Source organism: Bombina bombina, chromosome 3 (assembly GCF_027579735.1).
Source record: "Bombina bombina isolate aBomBom1 chromosome 3, aBomBom1.pri, whole genome shotgun sequence".
In the NCBI taxonomy this organism is placed as follows: Eukaryota; Metazoa; Chordata; class Amphibia; order Anura; family Bombinatoridae; genus Bombina; species Bombina bombina.
Window position 1 is genome coordinate 948,117,442 of NC_069501.1, and position 24,855 is coordinate 948,142,296.

At 37.6% G+C, this 24,855-nt stretch overlaps 1 protein-coding gene across 1 annotated transcript in view; it reads right to left on the bottom strand.

Moving 5' to 3' along the window:
* The window catches only part of EPSTI1 (epithelial stromal interaction 1), a 257,977-nt gene that overhangs the window by 225,190 nt on the left and 7,932 nt on the right, over positions 1-24,855 (bottom strand). The window contains exon 2 of the mRNA XM_053707975.1: positions 20,374-20,432. Within this exon, the coding sequence (XP_053563950.1) occupies positions 20,374-20,432 (59 nt within the window). The remainder of the gene's footprint in view (positions 1-20,373; positions 20,433-24,855) is intronic.

Sequence of the window (24,855 nt, forward strand, 5' to 3'; positions counted from 1 at the left end):
TTTCCTAAGATATGGTGAGTCCACGGCATCATCAATTACTGTTGGGGAATATCACTCTTAGCCAGCAGGAGGAGGCAAAGAGCACCACAGTTAAACTGTTAAAGGACCAGTCAACACAATAGATTTGCATAATCAACAAATGCAAGATAACAAGACAATACAATAGCACTTACTCTGAATTTCAAAAGAGTAGTAGATTTTTTTTTCTAACAAATTTCAAAGTTATGTATATTTCCACTCCCCCTGTACCATGTGATACCAATCAGCCAATCACAAATGCATATACGTATAGTCTGTGAATTCTTGCACATGCTCAGTAGGATCTGGTGACTCAAAAAGTGTAAATATAAAAGACTGTGCACATTTTTAATGGAAGTAAATTGGAAAGTTGTTTAAAATTACATGCTGTATCTGAATCATGAAAATTTAATTTAACCTGAGTGTCCCTTTAAGTATCACTCCCATACCCACAACCCCCAGTCATTCTCTTTGCCTTTGTTCATGGTGAAGGTGAAGATTTTGGTGTCTGATTAAATGATCTTCTACAAGCAAGTTTTGGGGTCTAGCCGTGTTCCATGTTAATCTCTTGAGAAAGGGTTGTGGTGGCTTTCAAGCAGTTAGGAACTTGTAAGGTGGACCTTACTGTTTTTCTAACATTGTGCTGCTCTACTATAGTAGGTGACTCTGTGCTCTCTTTCATACAGGTCTCTGGAGGAACTGTTTCCTTGCATACCTAGTAAGCTGTCTACATGTCGGACAGCAGAATTGCTCTGTTTTTCTTCCAGGTGGGGAGACTATGCACTTACAGTATTATCTGCTTTTATTACAAGGGACAAAACAATCCTTAAGGAAGGATAAGTTGGGCATGGTACAGGGCATTGTGACTGAGACTTACCCCTTCAGGAATTAAAGGGTTCGTTATTGAGGCTCGTTTTAATTGGGGAAATGCTTCTTTTTCAAAGAGAATCTCCTCTGCTCGGAGAGTCTCCGAACTCTCAACTTTGCAGTTTGATTGACCTTATCATATCTTTCATGTCGATAAAGTGGTAATTAGTTCTAAGTTTGGTTTCCTTCCTAAAGTTGTTTCGGATAGAAATATTAATCAGGAAATTATCGTTCCTTCTTTATGTCCTAATCCTTCTTCTCATAAGGAACGTTTATTACACAACCTGGATGTTGTGCGTGCTCTGAAATTCTACCTACACGCGACTAAGGATTTTCACCAGTCTTCTGCTCTGGTTGTTTGTTTCTCTGGGAAACGTAAAGGTCAGAAAGCTACAGCTACTTCTTTTTCTCTCTTGTTGAGAAGTATTATTCGTTCGGCCAATAAGACTGCTGGACAGCAGCCTCCTTAGGAAATGACTGCTCATTCCACTAGGGCTGTCTCTTCTTCTTGGGCTTTCAAGAGTGGAGCTTCTGTGGAACAGATTTGCAAGGCGGCAACTTGGTCATCTCTGCACACTTTTTCCAAATTTGATACTTTTGCCTCGGCTGAGGCTACTTTTAGGAGAAAAGTTCTTCAAACAGTGGTGCCTTCTATTTAGGTCTACCTGACTTGTCCCTCCCTAATCATCTGTGTCCTTTAGCTTGGGTATTGATTCCCAACAGTAATTGATGATGCCGTGGACTCACCATATCTTAGGAAAGAAAACAAAATTTATGCTTACCTGATACATTTCTTTCTTTCCGGATATGGTGATTCCACAGCCCCACCCATTATATTAAGACAGTTATTTTTTACTAAACCCTAGGCACTTCTACACCTTGTTTTGCTCCTTTTTTCTCCATATCCTTTCGGTCGAATGACTGGGGGTTGTGGGTAAGGGAGTGATACTTAACAGTTTAACTGTGGTGCTCTTTGCCTCCTCCTGCTGGCCAGGAGTGATATTCCCCAACAGTAATTGATAATGTTTTCACAAACATAGCAAGAGAGTGGATTCCCCAAATTGAGGGGTTTCCAAAAGTCTAGGCTTAATCAGCACAATCAGTAATTGATAATGCCATGGACTCACCATATCCATAAGAAAGAAATTTATCAGGTAAGCATAAATTATGTTTTTTGTTTTTTGTGTCCCTTTAAATGCTCCAAAACAATGTGCAGTTAAATAAATGTTTGTTTCTTTTTGTGTTGCATTTTGAGTCTTGATTTTGATGTCAATTTCTCATAATGTTCTTTTTCCTTTTTGGTGCAATTGTACAATATTAACATGTTTCCACATACTATAAGCAAAATGTACCATCCTTGCAGGACGACAGGTTCACAAGTAGTGATCCTGTCCAACTGCAATCACCACTTGCAATGTTGAATCACATACAGCTAGATTACAAGTTTTGCGTTGCAGCTTGTAACACTGAAAATATGGTTAAAACAGCACCGCAGCCATTACAAGTCTTGTCGGTATAGGTCTGCTTAAATCCTATTGGCTGATTTGAATAGCCAATAGGATTTTAGCAGCCCTAATTCCTATTGGCTGATTCAAATTTTTCAGCCAATAGGAATGCAAGGGACGCCATCTTGAATCGCGTCCCTTGCATTGAAGTTTCAGTTTATGGAGGCAACCGTAAGAAGAGGAGCTCCGCGTCGGATGGCTTCAGGATGGACCAGCTCCGTGCTAGCTGGATGAAGATCGAAGAGGCCACCTGGATGAAGACTTCTTGCCGCATGGATAGGGACTTCACCGGCTGGATGAAGATAGAAGAGGCCGCCTGGATGAAGACTTCTTGCCGGCTGGATGGACTTCAACAACTATAAGTGGATGGGTTTTTATTTTAGTTTAGGGTCTGGGCAGTAAAAGAGCTAAATGCCCTTTTAATGGCAATGCCCATACAAATGCTCTTTCAGGGCAATGGTTAGCTTAGATTACTATAGAGCTAGGGTTTTTATTTGGGGGGGTTGGTTGGGTGGTGGGTTTTATTGTTGGGGGAGGTTTGTATTTTTTTTACAGGTAAAAGAGCTGATATCTTTGGGGCAATGCCCCACAAAAAGCCCTTTTACAGGCCATTGGCATTTTATTGTAGGTTATGTGTTTTTTTTATTTTGGGTGGGCTTTTTTATTTTGATAGGGCTATTAGATTAGGTGTAATTCTTTTTTATGATTGATACTATGTTTGTTATTTTGTGTAATGTATATTTTTAGGGGGTGTTTTGTTTTTTTAAAGTAAAAGAGCTGTTTATCTCAGGGCAATGCCCTACAAAAGGCCCTTTTATTGCCATTGGTAGTTTGGGGGGTGGGGGTTTGTATAGTGTTAGGGAGTGTTGGTATTCATTTTAAGTAAAATTGCTGTTTATCTCAGGGCAATGCCCTACAAAAGGCCCTTTTTAAGGGCCCCCCAAAAGGCCCTTTTAAGGGCCCTTGGTAGTTTATTCTAGAGTAGGGTTTTTTATTTTGGGGTGTTTTTTCTAAGGGTATTAGAATAGGATTAATCTTTATTTTTATTTATAATTTATTTTTTAGGTATTTTTATTTTTTGCAATGTTAGGTTTTTGTGTAAGGCAGGTTAGGTTTTATTTCACAGGTAATTTGTATTTATTTTAACTAGATAGTTAGTAAATAGTTAATAACTATTTACTAACTAGTCTACCTAGTTAAAATAAATACAAACTTACCTGTGAAATAAAAATAAAACCTAAACTAGCTACAATGTTACTATTAATTATATTGTAGCTAGCATAGGTTTTATTTCACAGGTAAGTATTTAGTTTTAAATAGGAATTATTTAGTTAATAATTGTAAGTTTAATTTAGATCTAATTTAATTATGGTAAAGTTAGGGGGGGTTAGGTTTAGGGTTAGGGTTAAGTTAAGGGGTTAATATAGTTTAATTTAGCTTGTTGCAATGTGGGGGGCTGGCGGTTTAGGGGTTAATAACGCTAGTATAGTGGCAGCGATATCGGGAGCGGCAGATTAGGGGTTAATAATTTTATTTATGTGGTTGAGATATCGGGGGCGGCAGATTAGGGGTTAATAACTGTAGGCAGGCGTCGGCGATGTTGGGGTTAGCAGATTAGGGGTGTTTAGACGTAGGGTTTATGTTAGAGTGTTAGGTTTACACAGTATTTTAATTTACCCATAGACATCAATGGGGCTGCGTTACGGAACTTTTGTTTCCGCGATCGCAGGTGTTAGTTTTTTTTTTTCCGGCTCTCCCCATTGATCTCTATGGGGAAATCGTGCACAAGCACGTCAAACACAGCGCTCTGTTTATGTGCGGTATGGAGCTCAACGCAACCATATCACACGTAAAAGGCGTATGTTTGCAAACTTGTAATAGCAGCGCTATAGAAAATTAAATAACCTAACTTTTGTTGTGTTCATTAATTTCTCTATAGCGCTCAAAACTCTTAATATAGCTGGTTGTGAAATGTAACATTGCACAAAAGAACGGCCCTCTGGTACGGCGCAACCAACTGTGCTAGAACAGAGCATGGCAATCACCATGGACGAGCGAGTATCAGGGTGATTGATTTCACTACCTCTGAGGTGGCTGAAAGGACAAAGAAGCTGTTTCTGCTCCTTAAATATGTGGCAGCAGGCTCACTTATGCTAACCTACTTTACACAGCTCAAAAAGCTGCAACTTCATGAATCTATTCTTAAAGCTTTTGTAAAATGTCTGTATCATATCTCTAAAGATCTTTTGTTCTTCTCCAGGACAATGCAGTAGCGTTTGTACAATAGGTACATTCAGGTAGGGTTGTAGTTCATTTCACAAATGTATTTTGGCTTTTGCTTCACTTCAAAAACATTTCATTTGTGTTCATACATTCTTCTCAGGATTCAAAAGTTTTGATTTTTCTGATATTTATTTTATCCATTGCTAAAGCAATTCAAGGGCCCACTTTTAGTTAATGAGAGATAAATAAGAGTTACACTGAAATACATCAAGTTTTTAAATATTTTAACCCAAAACAATTAGGCATCAAGTATCGTTAGGGTGTTACACCATACTTAGTTTTAATAATTCAAACTTCTGCAAGGTTAATAAGAAATAATTATGAGGTTGACTTAAAAACACATTATTAAGTCAGTAATGAAATGGAGATGCTGTAGTCGCTTCCCTTTTTTTTCAACAACGAGGAAACAATTGATAGTGCAGGTTGCGTTATCTTGTGCTCAGTCTCACACACAATATTGTATTACATGTGAATGGTTAAATATTTTAAACAAAGCATCTTAATGCGGCCAAAAGGTTTTATAGCTCAATATACTATTAATGGATAGTGCAGATCTCTATTTGTGCACTCATTGTACTTGTGTTGCGCTCAAGCACAATCTAAAATACTGCTGTAAAATTTGAGACTGACATAAATAATTATTGCTTGCTAGTTTGCATAACAAAATATATAAAAATGCAATGGAAATGAAGGATTTAAAGGAACAGTAAATTAAAAATTAAACTTGCATGATTTAAAAAGAGCATGTCATTTTAAATGACTTTCCAACTGAATTATATTATCAAATTACCTTTATTCTCTTGTTATCCTTTATTGAACAGTCTTGTTATCCTTTATTGAACAGTAAGCTCAGAAGCAGCTATGCACTACTGGAAGCTAACACACTGACCGAGCCAATAACAAGAGGCGATATATGTGCAGACACAAATCACCAGCTAACTCCTGAGCTTATTTAGGTATGCTGAGGATACCAAGAGAACAAAGCAAATTAGATAATAGAAGTAAATTAAAAAGTTATTTAATATTAGTTTCACAAGCTGACTAATGAGTTTAATTTTGACTTCACTTTCCCTTTGACTTATATTTAAACTTAATACTTATGACACAAAGGTTTATTAATAAAGACAAGGTTTTGTGGCAGAGTTAAAGAGATTTAGTATATGACAAGGGGTAGGGCTTGGAAGGGCCAAAGGTTTATGTGTTTATGTGTATATATGTACCTATGTATGTATGTATGTATGTATGTGTTTATGTGTATGTATGTACCTATGTAATGTATGTATGTACGTATGTGTGTATGTATGTATGTATGTGTGTATGTATGTAGGTACGTATGTATATGCATGTACGTATGTATGTATGTATGTGTGTATGTATATATATGTATGTATGTATGTGTGTATGTATGTAAGTACGTATGTATGTGTTTATGTGTATGTATGTATGTACGTATGTATGTATGTAATGTATGTATGTGTGTATGTATGTAATATATGTATGTGTGTATGTATGTAGGTACGTATGTATGTGTTTGTATGTACGTATGTAGGTACTTATGTATGTGTTTATGTGTATGTATGTACGTATGTATGTATGTATGTGTGTGTGTGTATGTATGTAGGTACGTATGTATGTGTATGTATGTACGTATGTATGTATGTATGTGCGTTTGTGTGTGTATGTATGTAGGTATGTATGTATGTTTATATATGTATGTACGTATGTTTGTATGTGTGTATGTATGTAGGTACGTATGTATGTGCTTATGTGTATGTATGTATGTGTGTATGTATGTAGGTACGTATGTATGTGTTTATGTGTATGTATATATGTACGTACGTATGTATGTATGTTATGTATGTATGTATGTGTGTATGTATGTAGGTACGTATGTATGTGTTTATGTGTATGTATGTAGGTACTTATGTGTATGTACGTATGTATGTGTGTATGTATGTAGGTACGTATATGTATGTGTTTATGTGCATGTATGTATGTGCGTTTGTGTGTATGTATGTAGGTATGTATGTATGTGTTTATGTGTATGTATGTATGTATGTGTTTATGTGTATGTATGTATGTGTGTATGTACAGGGAGTGCAGAATTATTAGGCAAGTTGTATTTTTGAGGATTAATTTTATTATTGAACAACAACCATGTTCTCAATGAACCCAAAAAACTCATTAATATCAAAGCTGAATAGTTTTGGAAGTAGTTTTTAGTTTGTTTTTAGTTATAGCTATTTTAGGGGGATATCTGTGTGTGCAGGTGACTATTACTGTGCATAATTATTAGGCAACTTAACAAAAAACAAATATATACCCATTTCAATTATTTATTTTTACCAGTGAAACCAATATAACATCTCAACATTCACAAATATACATTTCTGACATTCAAAAACAAAACAAAAACAAATCAGTGACCAATATAGCCACCTTTCTTTGCAAGGACACTCAAAAGCCTGCCATCCATGGATTCTGTCAGTGTTTTGATCTGTTCACCATCACCATTGCGTGCAGCAGCAACCACAGCCTCCCAGACACTGTTCAGAGAGGTGTACTGTTTTCCCTCCTTGTAAATCTCACATTTGATGATGGACCACAGGTTCTCAATGGGGTTCAGATCAGGTGAACAAGGAGGCCATATCATTAGATTTTCTTCTTTTATACCCTTTCTTGTCAGCCACGCTGTGGAGTACTTGGACGCGTGTGATGGAGCATTGTCCTGCATGAAAATCATGTTTTTCTTGAAGGATGCAGACTTCTTCCTGTACCACTGCTTGAAGAAGGTGTCTTCCAGAAACTGGCAGTAGGACTGGGAGTTGAGCTTGACTCCATCCTCAACCCGAAAAGGCCCCACAAGCTCATCTTTGATGATACCAGCCCAAACCAGTACTCCACCTCCACCTTGCTGGCGTCTGAGTCGGACTGGAGCTCTCTGCCCTTTACCAATCCAGCCACGGGCCCATCCATCTGGCCCATCAAGACTCACTCTCATTTCATCAGTCTATAAAACCTTAGAAAAATCAGTCTTGAGATATTTCTTGGCCCAGTCTTGACGTTTCAGCTTGTGTGTCTTGTTCAGTGGTGGTCGTCTTTCAGCCTTTCTTACCTTGGCCATGTCTCTGAGTATTGCACACCTTGTGCTTTTGGGCACTCCAGTGATGTTGCAGCTCTGAAATATGGCCAAACTGGTGGCAAGTGGCATCTTGGCAGCTGCACGCTTGACTTTTCTCAGTTCATGGGCAGTTATTTTGCGCCTTGGTTTTTCCACACGCTTCTTGCGACCCTGTTGACTATTTTGAATGAAACGCTTGATTGTTCGATGATCACGCTTCAGAAGCTTTGCAATTTTAAGAGTGCTGCATCCCTCTGCAAGATATCTCACTATTTTTTACTTTTCTGAGCCTGTCAAGTCCTTCTTTTGACCCATTTTGCCAAAGGAAAGGAAGTTGCCTAATAATTATGCACACCTGATATAGGGTGTTGATGTCATTAGACCACACCCCTTCTCATTACAGAGATGCACATCACCTAATATGCTTAATTGGTAGTAGGCTTTCGAGCCTATACAGCTTGGAGTAAGACAACATGCATAAAGAGGATGATGTGGTCAAAATACTCATTTGCCTAATAATTCTGCACTCCCTGTATGTAGGTACGTATGTATGTGTTTATGTGTATGTATGTATGTATATACGTACATATGTATGTGTGTATGCATGTAGGTACGTATCTATGTTTTTATGTGTATGTACATATGTATGTATGTGTGTATGTATGTATGTATGTGTTTATGTGTATGTAGGTATGTATATGTATGTACGTATGTATGTGTTTATGTGTATGTATGCATGTACGTATGTATGTATGTACGTATGTATGTGTTTATGTGTATGTATGCATGTACGTATGTATGTATGTGTGTATGTATGTAGGTACGTATGTATGTGTTTATGTGTATGTATGTGTGTATGTATGTAGGTACGTATGTATGTGTTTATGTGTATGTATGTATGTGTGTGTGTGTGTGTGTTTATGTATGTAGGTATGTATGTGTTTATGTGTATGTATGTATGTATGTATGTATGTATGTATGTATGTATGTATGTATGTGTGTATGTATGTATGTAGGTACGTATATATGTGTTTATGTGTATGTGTGTATGTATGTAGGTACGTATCTATGTGTTTATGTGTATGTACGTATGTATGTGTGTATGAATGTAGGTACGTATCTATGTGTTTATGTGTATGTACGTATGTATGTATGTATGTATTTATGTATGTGTGAAGTCTTTCATGGTTAAAGGAATTCAGACAGAGCATACAATATTAAACAAAAGGTTTCCAATTTACTTCTATTATCAAATGTGCTTTGTACATGGCAGGAAATAGTCCTGCTATCTAGTGCTCTTGCAAATGAATATACTGCCATCATATAGTGCTCCAAAAATGGACTGGCTCCTGAGCATATGTCCCTGCTTTTTAACAAAAGATACTAAAAAGAAGAAAAAATAATAATATAAGTAAATTAGAAAGTTGTTTAAAATCTCACAATCTATATGAATCATGAAAGATTTTTTTTTTATCCGTTTAAGTTTAATTAAAACAGTACAGCACAGAATTACATGAAGAACATTCATGATTCAGATAGGGCATGCAATTTTAAGCAAGTTTAAAATGTACTTTTATCATCAAATTTGCTGTGTTTTCTTGGTATTCTTTGTTGAAAGCTAAACCTAGGCAGGCTCATATGCTAATTTCTAAGCCCCTCAAGGCCACATTTTGATAGTTTTTCAAAGTTATACAGTGCTGGTTCATGTGTGCCATATAGATAGCAATGTGCTCACTCCTGTGGAGTCACTTATGAGTCAGCACTGATTGGCTAAAATGAAAGTATGTCAAAAGAACTGAAATAAGGGGACAGTCTGCAGAGGCTTAGGGGACAATTTATCAAATGGCAGGCGGACATGATTCGCTGTAGCGAATCATGTCTGCCCGACATTGCTAAATGCCGACAGCATACGATGTCGGCATTTAATATTGCAGAAGCATTTCTGTTGAAATGCTTGTGCAATGCTGCCCCCTGCACATTCGTGGCCAATCAGCCGCTAGCAGGGGGTGTCAATCATCCCGCTGAGTCAGAAACTATGGGGGTAGATTGCAGCATCCGCTGCTTAATAAATCTACCCCTTAGATACAAGGTAATAACAGAGGTTAAAAGTGTATTCAAGTGATAGTAAATTTTGTTTGTTAAATGCTACGATTTACGAGTGCAGCAAATAAAGAGGACTTTCAGTCATGAAGTATAAAATACCTCATGCTGAAAGTTCCTTTATATGTCTGCAGTGTTCGCAGCACTGTGTGCCTCAGGCCGCCCACAGCACAACGCTATTTTTTCAGTGAGTTGACTTTTACACCTGTGCACCCAAGCTGTCATTTTGTCAGATAGCTAGCACGCTATTGGATAAGATCACCTCAGTTATAAAATAGCGTTCTGCTGTGAGCGGTCTGAGGCGCTCGGCACGGCGAACACTGCAGACAAATAAAGGTACTTTCAGCATAAAATATTTTATACTTCATGACTGAAAGTCCCCTTTATTTCCTGCACTGGTAAATCCTAGCGTTTCACAAACACTAGGATTTACTATCACTTTAATATAAACGTGTTGGTTATGCAAAACCGGAGAATGGATAATAAAGGGCTTTCTTAATCTTTAAAAAAAAAAAAAAGATTGGAGTATGCTTTAAGGTTATTACACAAACTGTTTTTGTCATTGATATACAAGGAAGATATTGTTTTCTCATAATTGCTCTTTTTATTGTTTTCCTTGTTTAACTTTATTATTTTTCTCCAACAAATAAGGTATAAGATATAAACAATGCAACATGATAATGAAATGTTAAAGGTACATAAAAGTATAAATGGAAAATGCTCTACTCTGTTGGAGCATTTTATAATTGCACTGTTGCTTGATTATAACTATAGGGGGTAGTTATCAACGTGTCTATTTTACCTGTCTTCGCCAGCCCAATACGCCCGCCTAAGCTCGCCTCACATCGCCGCCGCGGACCTGCAAAAATTTGCCTAAGTTATCAAAAAAGCTGTCGAAATGTCGCGCACCAAGTACAGGGCGATGAGCAGCGGACTGTGAGAGTTATCACTCATCCGATCTCGCTGCTCTTCGGCTTTTTTACAGCTTTATTGCTAGCCTGTCACTAAGCACCCACACTAAAGTACACTGTTCTACCCCCTATACCGGCGCCCCAGAAGCCCCCCGCAACTAAATAAAGTTACTAACCCCTAAACCGCCACTCCTAGACCCCGCTGCAACTCTTATAAATGTATTAACCCCTAAACTGCCGCTCCCGGACACCGCTGCCACCTACATTATACCTAGTAACCCCTATCCTGCCCCCCCTATACCGTTGCCCTCTATAATAAAGTTATTAACCCCTATCCTGCTGATCCCGCACCTCGCCGCAACTAAATAAATAGTTTACCCCCTAAACCGCCGCTCCCTGACCCCGCCGCAACCTATATTAAATTTATTAACCCCTATCCTGCCCCCCCTACACTGTCGCCACCTATATTAAATTTATTAACCCCTATCCTGCCCCCCCTACACCGTTGCCACCTATAATAAATTTATTAACCCCTATCCTGCCCCCCACTACACCGCTGCCACTGTAATAAAATTATTAACCCCTAAACCTAAGTCTAACACTAACCCTAACACCCCCTAACTTAAATATTAATTAAATAAATCTAAATAATATTTCTATTATGAATTAAATTAATTCTATTTAAAGCTAAATACTTACCTTTAAAATAAACCCTAATATAGCTACAATATAAATAATAATTATATTGTAGCTATGTTAGGATTTATTTTTATTTTACAGGCAACTTTCAATTTATTTTAACTAGGTACAATAGCTATTGAATAGTTATTAACTATTTAATAGCTTACCTAGCTAAAATAAAGAGAAATTAACCTGTAAAATAAAACCTAACCTAAGTTACAATTACACCTAACACTACACTATACTTAAATAAATTATTCCTATTTAAAACTAAATACTTACCTGTAAAATAAACCCTAAGATAGCTACAATGTAATTAATAAGCGCCGCTTGGAGGATAACTTCTGCCCTTCCGGGTCTCCTCTTCGGTTCCATCGCTGCTCGGCTGAGTGAAGACGACTCAAGGTAGGATGATCTTCAGGGGATTAGTGTTAGGTTATTTTAAGGGGGGTTTGGGTTAGATTAGGGGGTATGTGGGTGGTGGGTTTTAATGTTGGGGGGGGGTTGTATTTTTCTTTTACAGGCAAAAGAGCTGAATTCTTTGGGGCATGCCCCATAAATGGCCCTTTTAAGGGCTGGTAAGGTAAAAGAGCTTTGAACTTTTTTAATTTAGAATAGGGTAGGGCATTTTTTTATTTTGGGGGGAGTTGTTATTTTATTAGGGGGCTTAGATTAGGTGTAAATAGCTTAAAATTGTTGTAATATTTTTTAAATGTTTGTAACCTATTTTTTTTATTTTTTGTAACTTTAATATAGGTTGCGGCAGGGTCCGGGAGCGGCGGTTTAGGGGTTAATACATATATTATAGTTGCGGTGGGCTCCGGGAGCGGCGGTTTAGGGGTTAATACATATATTATAGTTGCGGTGGGCTCCGGGAGCAGCGGTTTAGGGGTTAATACATATATTATAGTTGCGGTGGGCTCTGGGAGCGGCAGTTTAGGGGTTAATACATATATTATAGTTGCGGTGGGCTCCGGGAGCGGCGGTTTAGGGGTTAATACATATATTATAGTTGCGGTGGTTTAGGGGTTAATACATATATTATAGTTGCGGTGGGCTCCGGGAGCGGCAGTTTAGGGGTTAATATGTATAGAGTAGCTTGCGGTGGGCTTCGGGAGCGGCGGTTTAGGGGTTAATACATATATTATAGTTGCGGTGGGCTCCGGGAGCGGCGGTTTAGGGGTTAATACATATATTATAGTTGTGGTGGGCTCCGGGAGCGGCGGTTTAGGGGTTAATACATATATTATAGTTGCGGTGGGCTCCGGGAGTGGCGGTTTAGGGGTTAATATGTATAAAGTAGCTTGCGGTGGGCTCCGGGAGCGGCGGTTTAGGGGTTAATATGTATAGAGTAGCTTGCGGTGGGCTCCGGGAGCGGCGGTTTAGGGGGTAATAACTTTATTTAGTTGCGGCGGTGTAGGGGGGGCAGATTAGGGGTGTTTAGACTCGGGGTACATGTTAGGGTGTTAGGTGCTGACATCTCCCATAGGAATCAATGGGATGTCTGGCAGCAGTGAACTTGTACTTTCGCTATGGTCAGACTCCCATTGATTCCTATGGGATCCGCCGCCTCCAGGGTGGCGGTTTGAAAACCAGATACGCTGGGCTGGAAAAGTGCAGAGCGTACCTGCTAGTTTTTTGATAACTAGCAAAAGTAGTCAGATTGTGCCGCACTTGTGTGCGGAACATCTGGAATGACGTAAGAATCGATCTGTGTCGGACTGAGTCCGGCGGATCGAAGTTTACGTCACAAAATTCTACTTTTGCCGGTATCTAGGGCTTGATAACTAAGGCGAATCAGCCTCGCCACAAATACGCTGCGGAATTCCAGCGTATTTGAGGTTGACGGCTTGATAACTAGGCCCCTATGTGTTTAACTTCTGCAAAGTTAATCTCAGCTTCAGAGAGGCAATGCAATGGGAGCGCGTTGAACACATCTGTTGAGCCAGAGAGGGATATGTGCATATCCACCAATCACAAGCTAGCTCCAAGTAGTGCATTGCTGTTCTTAAGCCTACCTATCGGCTAGATTTAGAGTTTTGTCGGTAAAGACCCGCGTAGCTAACGCTGCTTTTTTTCCCAACGCACCCTAGAGTTGTCTGAGGGGCTGCGTTAGGCTCCAAAAAGGGTGCGTTAAGCCTAACTTAGCTCCACTTCAACTCTCAATACCAGCGTTGCTTACGGTAGCGGTAAGCTGGGAAAACGTGCTCGTGCACAATATCCCCATAGGAAACAATGGGGCTGAGCTGGCTGAAAAAAATCCTAACACCTGCAAAAAAGCAGCGTTCAGCTCCTAACGCAGCCCCATTGTTTCCTATGGGGAAACACTCTCTAAGTCTGCACCTAACACCCTAACATGAACCCCGAGTCTAAACACCCCTAACCTTACACTTATTAACCCCTAATCTGCCGCCCCCGCTATCGCTGATACCTGCATATTATTATTAACCCCTAATCTTCCGCTCCGGACACCGCCGCAACCTACATTATCCCCGTGAACCCCTAATCTGCTGCCCCTAACACCGCCGACCCCTATATTATATTTATTAACCCCTAATCAGCCAATTAGATTGAGCTCGAATTCTATTGGCTGTTCCGATCAGCCAATAGAATGCAAGCTCAATCTAATTGGCTGATTGGATCAGCCAATCGGATTGAACTAGAATCTGATTGGCTGATTGAATCAGCCAATCAGATTTTTCCTACCTTAATTCCGATTGGCTGATAGAATCCTATCAGCCAATCGGAATTCGAGGGATGCCATCTTGGATTACATCATTTAAAGGAACCTTCATTCGGCGAGTAGGCGTCGGTTGAAGAGGATGGATCCGCATCGGCTGGGAAGAAGATGGCTCCGCTCCGGATGGATGAAGATAGAAGATGCCGCTTGGATGAAGATGTCTGCCGGTCCGGATGTCCTCTTCTGCCCGGAAAGGATGAAGACTTCTGCCGGTTTGGATGTCCTCTTCTGCCCCATCGGATGAAGACTTCGGCCCGGCTGGGTGAACACGACTCAAGGTAGGGAGATCTTCAGGGGGGTAGTGTTAGGTTTATTTAAGGGGGGTTTGGGTGGGTTAGAGTAGGGGTATGTGGGTGGTGGGTTTTAATGTTGGGGGGGTTGTATTTTTTTTTTACAGGCAAAAGAGCTGATTACTTTGGGGCATGCCCTGCAAAAAGCCCTTTTAAGAGCTGGTAAAAGAGCTGATTACTTTGTAATGTAGAATAGGGTAGGGACTTTTATTATTATTTTTTTTTTTTTTTTTTATTAGGGGGCTTAGATTAGGTGTAATTAGTTTAAAATTCTTGTAATATTTTTTTATTTTCTGTACTTTAGTGTTTGTTTGTTTTTGTAATTTAGTTTAGTTTAATTGTATTTAATTGTAGGTATTGGTAGCTAATTTATTTAATTAATTTAATGATAGTGTAGTGTTTAATTGTAACTTAGGTTAGGATTTATTTTACAGGTAATTTTGTAATTATTTTAACTAGGTAGCTATTAAATAGTTAATAACTATTTAATAGCTATTGTACCTAGTTAAAATAAACACAAAGTTGCCTTTAAAATAAATATAAATCCTAAAATAGCTACAATATAATTATTCGTTATATTGTAGCTATATTAGGGTTTATTTTAGAGGTAAGTATTTAGTTTTAAATAGGAATACTTTAGATAATAAGAGTTAATTTATTTTGTTAGATTAAAATTATATTTAATTTAGGGGGGTGTTAGGGTTAGACTTATCTTTAGGGGTTAATAAATTTATTATAGTAGCGGTGAGGTCTGGTCAGCAGATTAGGGGTTAATACTTGAAGTTAGGTGGCGGCGACGTTGGGGGGGAAGATTAGGGGTTAATAAATATTATGTAGGTGTCGGCGATGTTAGGGGCAGCAGATTAGGGGTTCATAGGGATAATGTAGGTGGCGGCGATGTGCAGTCAGCAGATTAGGGGTTAAAAATATTTATTATAGTGGCGGCGATTTGGGGGGACCTCGGTTTAGGGGTACATAGGTAGTTTATGGGTGTTAGTATACTTTAGAGCACTGTAGTTAAGAGGTTTATATACCGGCGTTAGCCCATAAAGCTCTTAACTACAGCCTTTCCATGGGCGTTAGGAGTCTTGTCGGTAGAGGGTCTACCGCTCACTTCAGCCAAGACTCTAAATACCAGCGTTAGGAAGATCCCATTGAAAAGATAGGATACGCAATTGGCGTAAGGGGATCTGCGGTATGGAAAAGTCGCGGCTTGAAAGTGAGCGGTAGACCCTTTCCTGACCGACTCTAAATACCAGCGGGCGGCCAAAAGCAGCATTAGGACCCCTTAACACTGCTTTTGATGGCTAACTCTGAACTCTAAATCTAGGCGTATGTTTTTCAACAAAGAATACCAAGAAAACTAAGTAACTTTGATAACAGAGTAAACTAAAACATCCCATTGAAATTGTATGCTCTTATTAATAATGAAAGTTTAATTTGTAGCTCATGCCCCTTTAAAGGGACATTAAACCCAATTTTTTTATTTCATGATTCAGATAGAGAATACCATTTTAAACAACTTTCTAATTTACTTCTGTATTCTAATTTGCTTCATTTTCTTGATATTCCTTCCTGAAAAGCATATATAGATAGGCTCAGTTGCTTCTGATTGGTGGCTGCACATAGATGCCTCATGTGATTGGCTCACCCATGTGCATTGCTATTTCTTTAACAAAGTATATCTAAAGAATTAAGCAAATTAGATAAAATAAGTAAAATGGAATGTTGTTTAAAATTTGATGACTGTGGGAGGGTAGGGGGGGAGAGGAGGGGGGTATTTTTCCTTTTTTTTTCTTCTTTTTTTTCCCCTTTTTGTTTTTTTATATCTGATCTTTTTAGATTTTACCAGTGGTTCTGTGGTATTCCGCGGTTCCAAAGTAATTCTAGTTTAATCTATAGGCCCCTAAGGCTTTCAACTATACAACCTTCCAACACCGGTAGCTGGCGAAGAAGGGAAAAAAAGAAGGAAAAAAGAGCTGATAGAGAACATTTTAATTGTCACACATTAGGCTGAGCAGTACGCACTGTTCAGGTGGTCAGACTGATCGAAAATATCTAGCATTCCTTTGTGGTATTATGGATATGAATATTTTGTACGTAAAGTACAATTTTTGAAAGGAATTCAAAATTTTTCGTTCGGCCCTTCCTAGAGTAAAACAATGTAGGTTACAGTTGTGGTTAATATGACCTCTTGTTGATTTAATCGGCCTGGTATTGGCCTAAATAATAGCTACTTGTAGTAGGTTGCAAAAATGTATAAAATGAGGATCTTTATTTATTTAAATTTGACTGAATCTTTATGTTATACATGTTCACGTGTTGACGTCAACATAGTGCTACAAAATTATTCTGCGATTTCACGTTTTCAAGATGTTAAATTGTTTCTTTTTTTGTCTTATACTTTTATAATCCTCAATAAAAGATTATTTATACAAAAAAAAATTATTTTCTGTCTGAATTATGAAAAAAAAATTGGGTTTGATGTCCCTTTAAGTGCTTGATACAGAAAATTGAATGTGTCATCAAAAAATTCAAAAGACAAATGATAAGCTAAGCAGTTTAAATATATTTTGAAATATTAATATTCAACCATTTAAAGTAAGGGAGGTAATTACAAGGCTAGATAAACAATTTTATGGGGAATTTTGTAGCTGTTGAATTGAAGAACTGAAAAATGTTCCAGTAAATGTGTCGTTCATTATTGAGAATTTGGACTGTGATCAGAAAAACAGGACTGACCCTGTTTCACAGAAATGATAATTAAAACAGTGCTGCCGATAAACAATTGTTTGAATGCGATTGCATCTACATAAAAAAACAGTGCGCTACGCAGGGTCACTATTTGTCTGATATTTTTCATGGCATTTTAAATTAATAAACAAGTTAACAACAATTACAAGATTATTGGAGGTTTGGGCTTTCTCAATGTGGTGGATATGTGGGATTTTATATCTATTTTTGATTTGGCACCACAAGATCCTAGAGGAATTTTTTTTTCTTTTTTTTTTTTTAAATATTGTTAAAATGTGTTTCTTGTAAGTTTTTCTGCTAATACTTTATGGTCCGTTTGTAACTTCTTCTCAGTTGCACAAAAGCTGCACCGCTGGGTTTGGGTGCAGTGGTAGTTAAATGATTGGGAGATGGCAGTCTTAAAAGACTATATTATGGCCCGAATTTATGAATATGCAGGAAGAACCTGTCCACCCACATTCAAAGACAGCAACGCAGCATCTGGTGCTTGGATTTAAGATTGCACTAAAATCAAATCATGCCCTCTTCTCTTGCAAGAGCAGGGCATGTCAATCATCCCAGACTGATCAGAGCAATCCTGTGCCTCAAGGAGTATGAGCTGCTTCCACAGCTTGATACATTTGCCCCTATATATAGTCTGGATTTATAGCCAGCTAGTTGATGTCCTTTTCTCTGCTACAGGCCAGTCTCATAGGTAGTTACACATTCCATAGTCATCTGGACTAAGAGGAGCATTGCAATTCAATGAACTGAAGTACAACTAAGCTTTCAAATGGCCATTTGGAAATCATATATTTGGGGGGGGGGGGGGTTAGGGGTCTGTAGTGGACATACATATTTTATTTAAAGGGACACTTAAGTCAAAATAAACTTTTTTGATTAAGAAAGAACATGCAGTTTTAAGACACTTTTAAATTTACTTCCATTATCAAATATTGCACAATCTTGTTCTATACACACTTTCTGGGGAACAAGATCTTACTGAGCATGTGCACAAGCCCACAGGGTATACGCATACTAGTCTGTGATTGGCTGATGCCTGTCACATGATACAGGGGGCAGGAAAAGGGGAGAAAAAATAAATTTGTCAGAAAAAAAATCTACTGCTTATTTAAAATGCAGAGTAGGTGTTAAATCATCTTTTTATCATGCACTTGTTAATTATGCAATTCTTCTGCATTGAGTGGTCATTTAATTGTTGCCCATTATATCTATTTGGCTCCCCTAATATTATTATATCAATGCATGAAGATGGTAATGTAGTGGGGGGGGGGTGGCTATTCCGAGCGTTGTATCAAGCGTTGAAGAAGGATTTAGTGTAACTGCTATATTTATATGGATCTTTAGTATTTATTTTGAAATATGCCTAGAATAATTTGGGCATCAGCAAGAGACCCTAAGACCATGAAACACATTTGCCAAAATGGGAATAAATTGATGGCTATATGCATTAATAGGGTCTCTATTCATCACACTAATTTGGAGAATACTGATTAGGGGTGTGGGACGGAGTCATCATAAAAGGCCATGATAATGAAAAAATTACTATGGTATAATTTTTACACAAGAGATGTCCCAACTTTGAGATGTCCAAATGTGTTTTACCCCCACAGATCAAATAAGCCAGCTGCTGATTGGGTAACCAATAGTTTGCGCTCGGGACAAGCAGGGCTCTGCGGCCCTCGAGTGGTACTTTAACTATATGTTTAACCCTTTTTATGGCGCTTAAACACTTGGGAGTCGGGACCTCTCTAGTGTTAAAAGTAAATGTTTAGCGAATTACAGCGTGTAGTTGTTTTACATTTGTTTTTGCATTTTTATGGCCTTTTAATGAGTATGTGCACAATAGTTTATATTAAACCTCTGTGCTGTGCAACAGGTCTTGACTGAGTTATGTCGTTAACGGATCACTAGATATCACTTGCTTGACCCTGGGTTAGGTAATAATTTGTGGAAAAAAATACAAAATGCAGTTAATGATAAATGCAAACTGTTGCATGAGCTGGAAGACCACGCTCCATGGCTGTTTTTAGCTGGTGAATACTTTTACAGGTGGAATTAAACAATAATAACGTTATTTGTAAAATTATTAAGTGGGCTATTTTATTACTGATTGAAACATAAAAACATAGAATTTGACTGTAGATAAGAACCAAAAAGGCCCATCAAGTCTATCCATATTACATGTGACTTTTTTCTTAGAATAGCCTTATGCATGTCCCAGGCATCTTTGAATTCCTTTACAGTCTTTGGCCTCTATTTATTAAAGTCTGGCGGACCTGATCCAACAGTGCGGATCAGGTCTGCCAGACCTCGCTGAATACAGAAAGCAATACGCTCTCCGTATTCAGCATTGCACGAGCAGCTCACAAGAGCTGCTGGTGCAACGCCACCCCCTGCAGACTCGCAGCCAATGGGCCGCCAGCAGGGAGGTTTCAATCAACCCGATCGTGTTGAATTGCGGCGGTGTCCGCCTGCTAAGAGCTATGGAGCAGCGATCTTTTGATCGCTGCTTTATAACTGGTGTTTCTGGCGAGCCTGCAGGCTCGCCAGAAACACAGGGCATAAAGCTCCATTCTGAGCTTGATAGATAGGCCCCTTTGTGTTTACCACCTCTAATGGAAGTTAATTCCATGAATCTGCCACCCTTTCTGTAAAAAAAACACTTCCTCACATTTCTACTGAATTGTGACCCCTTGTTTTGACATTTGTTTTTTTGTGGAAAATGCTTTCAACCTCCCCTTTATTAAGTCCCTTCATATATTTGAAGATTTCTATCATGTCACCTCTTACCCTTCTCTCCTCTAAACTATACATATTTAGGTCATGGAATCTTTCTTTGTACGTTTTATATTTTAGACCGTACACTATTTTAGTAGCCCTCTTTTGGTCAGTTTCTAGTGTATTTATATTTTTCTGAAGATATGGTCTCCAGAACTGTACACCGTATTCCAGATGTGGCCTAAACTAATGATCTGTGAAGTAGCATAAGAACCTTGCTATTTCTGCTACTAATACTTTAGTTAGTATTAAGGTTGTGGCCTTTTAAACAATATACTATGTGGAGTGTTATTGCTCATTTGACATTACAGAAAAATCTTACTTCTCTGAAGCTTGTCTCTCTTGGATTCATTTGGTGGTATGAACATGTAGGCTCCCATGCTGAAACAAAACAAATACATTTTATTAATATAAAGTCGTTTTGCTTTTTGAGGTGCCTTATTTTCAAGTTGTTACTTTTATGTTTCCATTTAGAGCAGGCCATATAAAATGTGTTCTGATTGGTTGAGATAATGCAAATTTCATTTACATCCTGTCAATCTAAAAGTGCTATAATATAAAAAATAGTCATTGATCTGTGCTTTAGAAAATGGAAATATAATAATAGAGTAACAAGGTTGTATAGTAATACCAAATAAATAGAAATGATTCAAATTGTCTATCTTTAAAGGGATATGAATCTCAAACGTTTTCTTTCATGATTCAGGTAGATCATAACATTTTAAACAACTATCCAATTTACTTCTATTATCTAATTTGTTTCAGTCTCTTGGAATTCTTTGTTGAATGAGCAGTAATGCACTACTGGGCGCTAGCTGAAAGCCAATGACAAGCAGAATATATGTGCATCCACCAATCAGCAGTTCTGAGCCAACTTAGGTATACTTTTCAACAAAGGATATAAAGAGAACAAAACATGAAATTAATTAGAAATACATTTAGAATTGCTTGCTCTATCTGAATAATGAAAGGGAAAATGTTGGGTTTCATGCCCCTTTAAAATCTAGATTACAGATATGTGTATGTCTGGGGGACTGTGGGTCTCAGTGCATCCCCTCATATGAGCTGCTTTGCACTTAGATATACGTTTTGAGTTTGCAGGTGAGTTTGGGAAGAATGTTTAAGAACAGTATAAAGGGCTCATTTTTTATATAACTTGCTATTTGTTTAATTGGTTATTTCTAATTTGCTATCCAGAAAGGTTGTCATTTTGGGCATCCTCAGCAAATGTGTATAATAGTATCTTACATCCACAGCTTCTTTAACAAATTCTGAGAGGTTCCTTACAGCCATGTGAAAATATTTAAATGAACATTAAAAACTAAATAAATGCTAGATAGAATGATGCATTCAAAGAAAAGATTAGTCTGAGAATAACATATGGATGTATTTTTTTTTTTCATTTATTTACCAAAAAGAAACAGTTTAACAAAGAATTCCATCAAAAAAGGGGAATGTAGAATACCAGCATACATAAACGATTCTAGATATGCACAAGATAAAATACTATACATTCCGAACACTCCACAAATGCATATCTTGGTGTCATACATTGTTAAAACCGGTAAACAAGCCGAGAGAGAAAAACAAAGTAAAGGTGAACACCTTTTCCCCTTTTAAACAAGATACATTCTATTTTGGCATATTTTCCTTAAATAAAATCTCAAACCAAACCAAACCAGACAGAACAAAACCAAACGGAAAAAAAAAAAAAAGCCCCCCCTAGTGAGGGAAAACCCTCCCCCTTCTTATGTTACGTATGATCTCTCAAATGAATTGCCACTCTCCTCTTACATTAGCTTCTAAAATATAAAGGGAATTCCTAAAAGGTTGCAGGATCAGTTTTTGAGTTTCCTGTTCTAATGTCTTAATAAATATCCCCCACTTATTCATAAAAAGCTTAATATTATTGTCTATCTGTACCTGTACTGAAGCTTGCTCTAGGAACAGTTGATACACTATCCCGTTTTTAAATTCAGAAAATGTAGGTTCTTTACTAGACTGCCAATATTTTAATATGAGTTTTCTACCAATCAGAACTGCTGTATTTATTAATAGATAATTCGAGCCTGCCCCCTCCTGGGTCAGCAAGAAAAATACAGCATATTTGTTTACCTGAAAATATTGATTCAAAATTTTAGAAGCCCAAAATGAAATTTTCCCCCAAAATCTTTGTATTATTGGGCATAACCAGAAAAGGTGGATCATATCTGCTGCATAGTATTTACATTTACTACAGAGGATCTTCCTACTCACTTTATCCCAACGGGCCTGCCAACCAGGTGTGTAATAACTTTGATAAAGGATCTTCACCTGTTGTTCCCTAAAATATTCTCCTCTCATCGCTTTTGCTACTCTGTCCCCTGAATTCTTCATTAGATCTAATTCCACCTGGTTATTGCAAATTGAGTCCCATTTTAGTTCTAAATATCTCAAATTGCTTTGTTCTTGAGATGTTAATAAAGCTTGATATGAATGTGATATAGAAAATTTCTCCAGCTGAAAAATACTAATTATCTGTCTAAGTATGTCATTGTCCCATTCTATTGCCTTTATTTTCTTGCACTGTTCTACATAGTGACGTATTTGCAAATAAGAGAAGAAAAGATGGTTTGGCATATTGAATTCTAATTTACAGTCGTCAAAAGTTTTAATAGAGTTGTCTTCTCTCTTAAGAAGTTGCACAATATAATTTATCCCCAGATCTGACCATGCATTAAATCTCGCTGAGTCATATCCTTCCTCGAATTCAGGATTACCTCTGATCGTTAAAAAGGGTGATCCTCTATAATTAATCCCTATTCTGGAACAAAATTGGTGCCATGCCCATATTGGTTGATCTATGATTAACATCCCTTTTATTTCTTTGGGAATTAATTTCGGGGGCATATGTGCCAGGGCTTTGAGAACGTAAGGAGCTACTAAGGCTCCTTCAATTTCAAGAAAGGAGAATTCAAAGTCAGGTACAGCCATACCTACCGCCAATTTCCTTGTGAACAGCCGTTTAAGCGCTATCCTAGGCTTTCTATATCCCCAGATAAATTGAGTTATCAGTTTGTTAATTAGTGCCCGGTCATTCCTTAATAATAATATTGGTAAAGCCTGGAATATATAAATACATTTTGGTAGAGAGACTATTTTAATTAAATGAATTCGGCCTGAGAGTGATAAAGGCAAGTTCCTCCACCTCTCTAAATCTTCCTTAAATGATGCAATAGCTGGTGTAAAATTTAGGCTGTACCACCTTTTGGAGTCAGATGCAAAATGTATCCCTAGATATGTATGATCTTTGGCCTCCTTGAATGGAATTAATGGGGAGTTTTTCAATTTGATGAGCCACATAAGTTCAGATTTTTCTTTGTTAATTGCAAAACCAGAAAAGGAATGGAAAGATTCTAAAGCCTCCATAATTATAGGTAAATTGTAATTAAGATTTTGAGCAAAGATAAGAAGATCATCCGCATAAATAGCTTGATTAATTCTATAGCCTTCAATATTAATCCCTAATAGTTCCTGCTGGAAAAATATTGCTAAAGGCTCTAAGGCCAGATTAAAAAGAAGCGGAGATAGTGGACAGCCTTGTCTTGTCCCACGATAGAGAGTAAATTGCTCTGACATTAGTAAATTAACACTTAGAATCGCCCCGGAATTAGAGTATAACAATGCGATAGTCCGAGAGAATTTACCCTTAATACCAAAATTTGTAATAGTCATAAACATATGATCCCATAATAGCGTATCAAACACTTTTTGTGTATCTATCGAGATAACCACAGCGTCTTCTGTTAATTCTACTCCTTTTTCTTTCCTTGATTCACAATAATTAATTGCTATCTCTAGTTTCCTAAAGTAATTAACAAGTGTCCTACCTTTGATAAAACCAGTTTGATCTGGGTGAATCAGTTCCCTTATCACTGTTTGAAGTCTATTTGCCATATAATATAATATATGTGTTAGGATTTTGTAATCAACGTTTAACAGAGAAATGGGCCTATATGACTCCAATGCTTCTCTGTTTTTACCTTGTTTATATATTAATATTATTCTAGATTCTGTAAAGTACTTAGAGGGTATTTTATTTTCCTGAGAAAAATAATTGAAAACCTTATGAAGAGTAGGAGTAATCTCATCCACAAGGATTTTATAGAGTTCACTTGGGAGATCATCCGGGCCTGGCACTTTGTTTAATTTCAATTTAATAATAGATTTTTTAATCTCCTCCTCCGTTATTGGGGAGTTTAAAAATTCAAGGTCCTCATTAGCTATCTGGGGTAACTTCACCCTTTCCCAGAACAGATCTTTATTATGCCTATCAATAGGCTGGTCCTGATACAATCGCTTGAAGTAATGCAAAAATTCTTCTAAAATATCTTGAGGAAGCGTGCAAGTTTTATGTTTAGTCTTAATTGAGGATATAATACTATTCGCTTTCCATGCATTTACCAATCTGGCCAGGAATTTCCCTATATTATTTCCAAACTGCATATAATTGCTGTTTCTCTTTAGCTCATGCTGTGTTTCTTTGAGAATATACCAATTGTCTCTTTGTTTTTTAGCTTCTAGATAATTTCGCCAGTTACCTTCGCTGTTATCTGTAGCATACTTTTGGTATTTATTAATAATCTGTTTAGTAAGTTGAATCCAATATGAATCATTTTTCCTTTTTACTTTGGTTACATATGCAAGTATCTCGCCCCTTATTACTGCTTTAAAGGCTTGCCAGATAGTTTCTATATTTGATACAGAGCCTATATTCCTATTATAATAAATGCTCCATTTCTCTATCAGAAATCTACGGAATTTT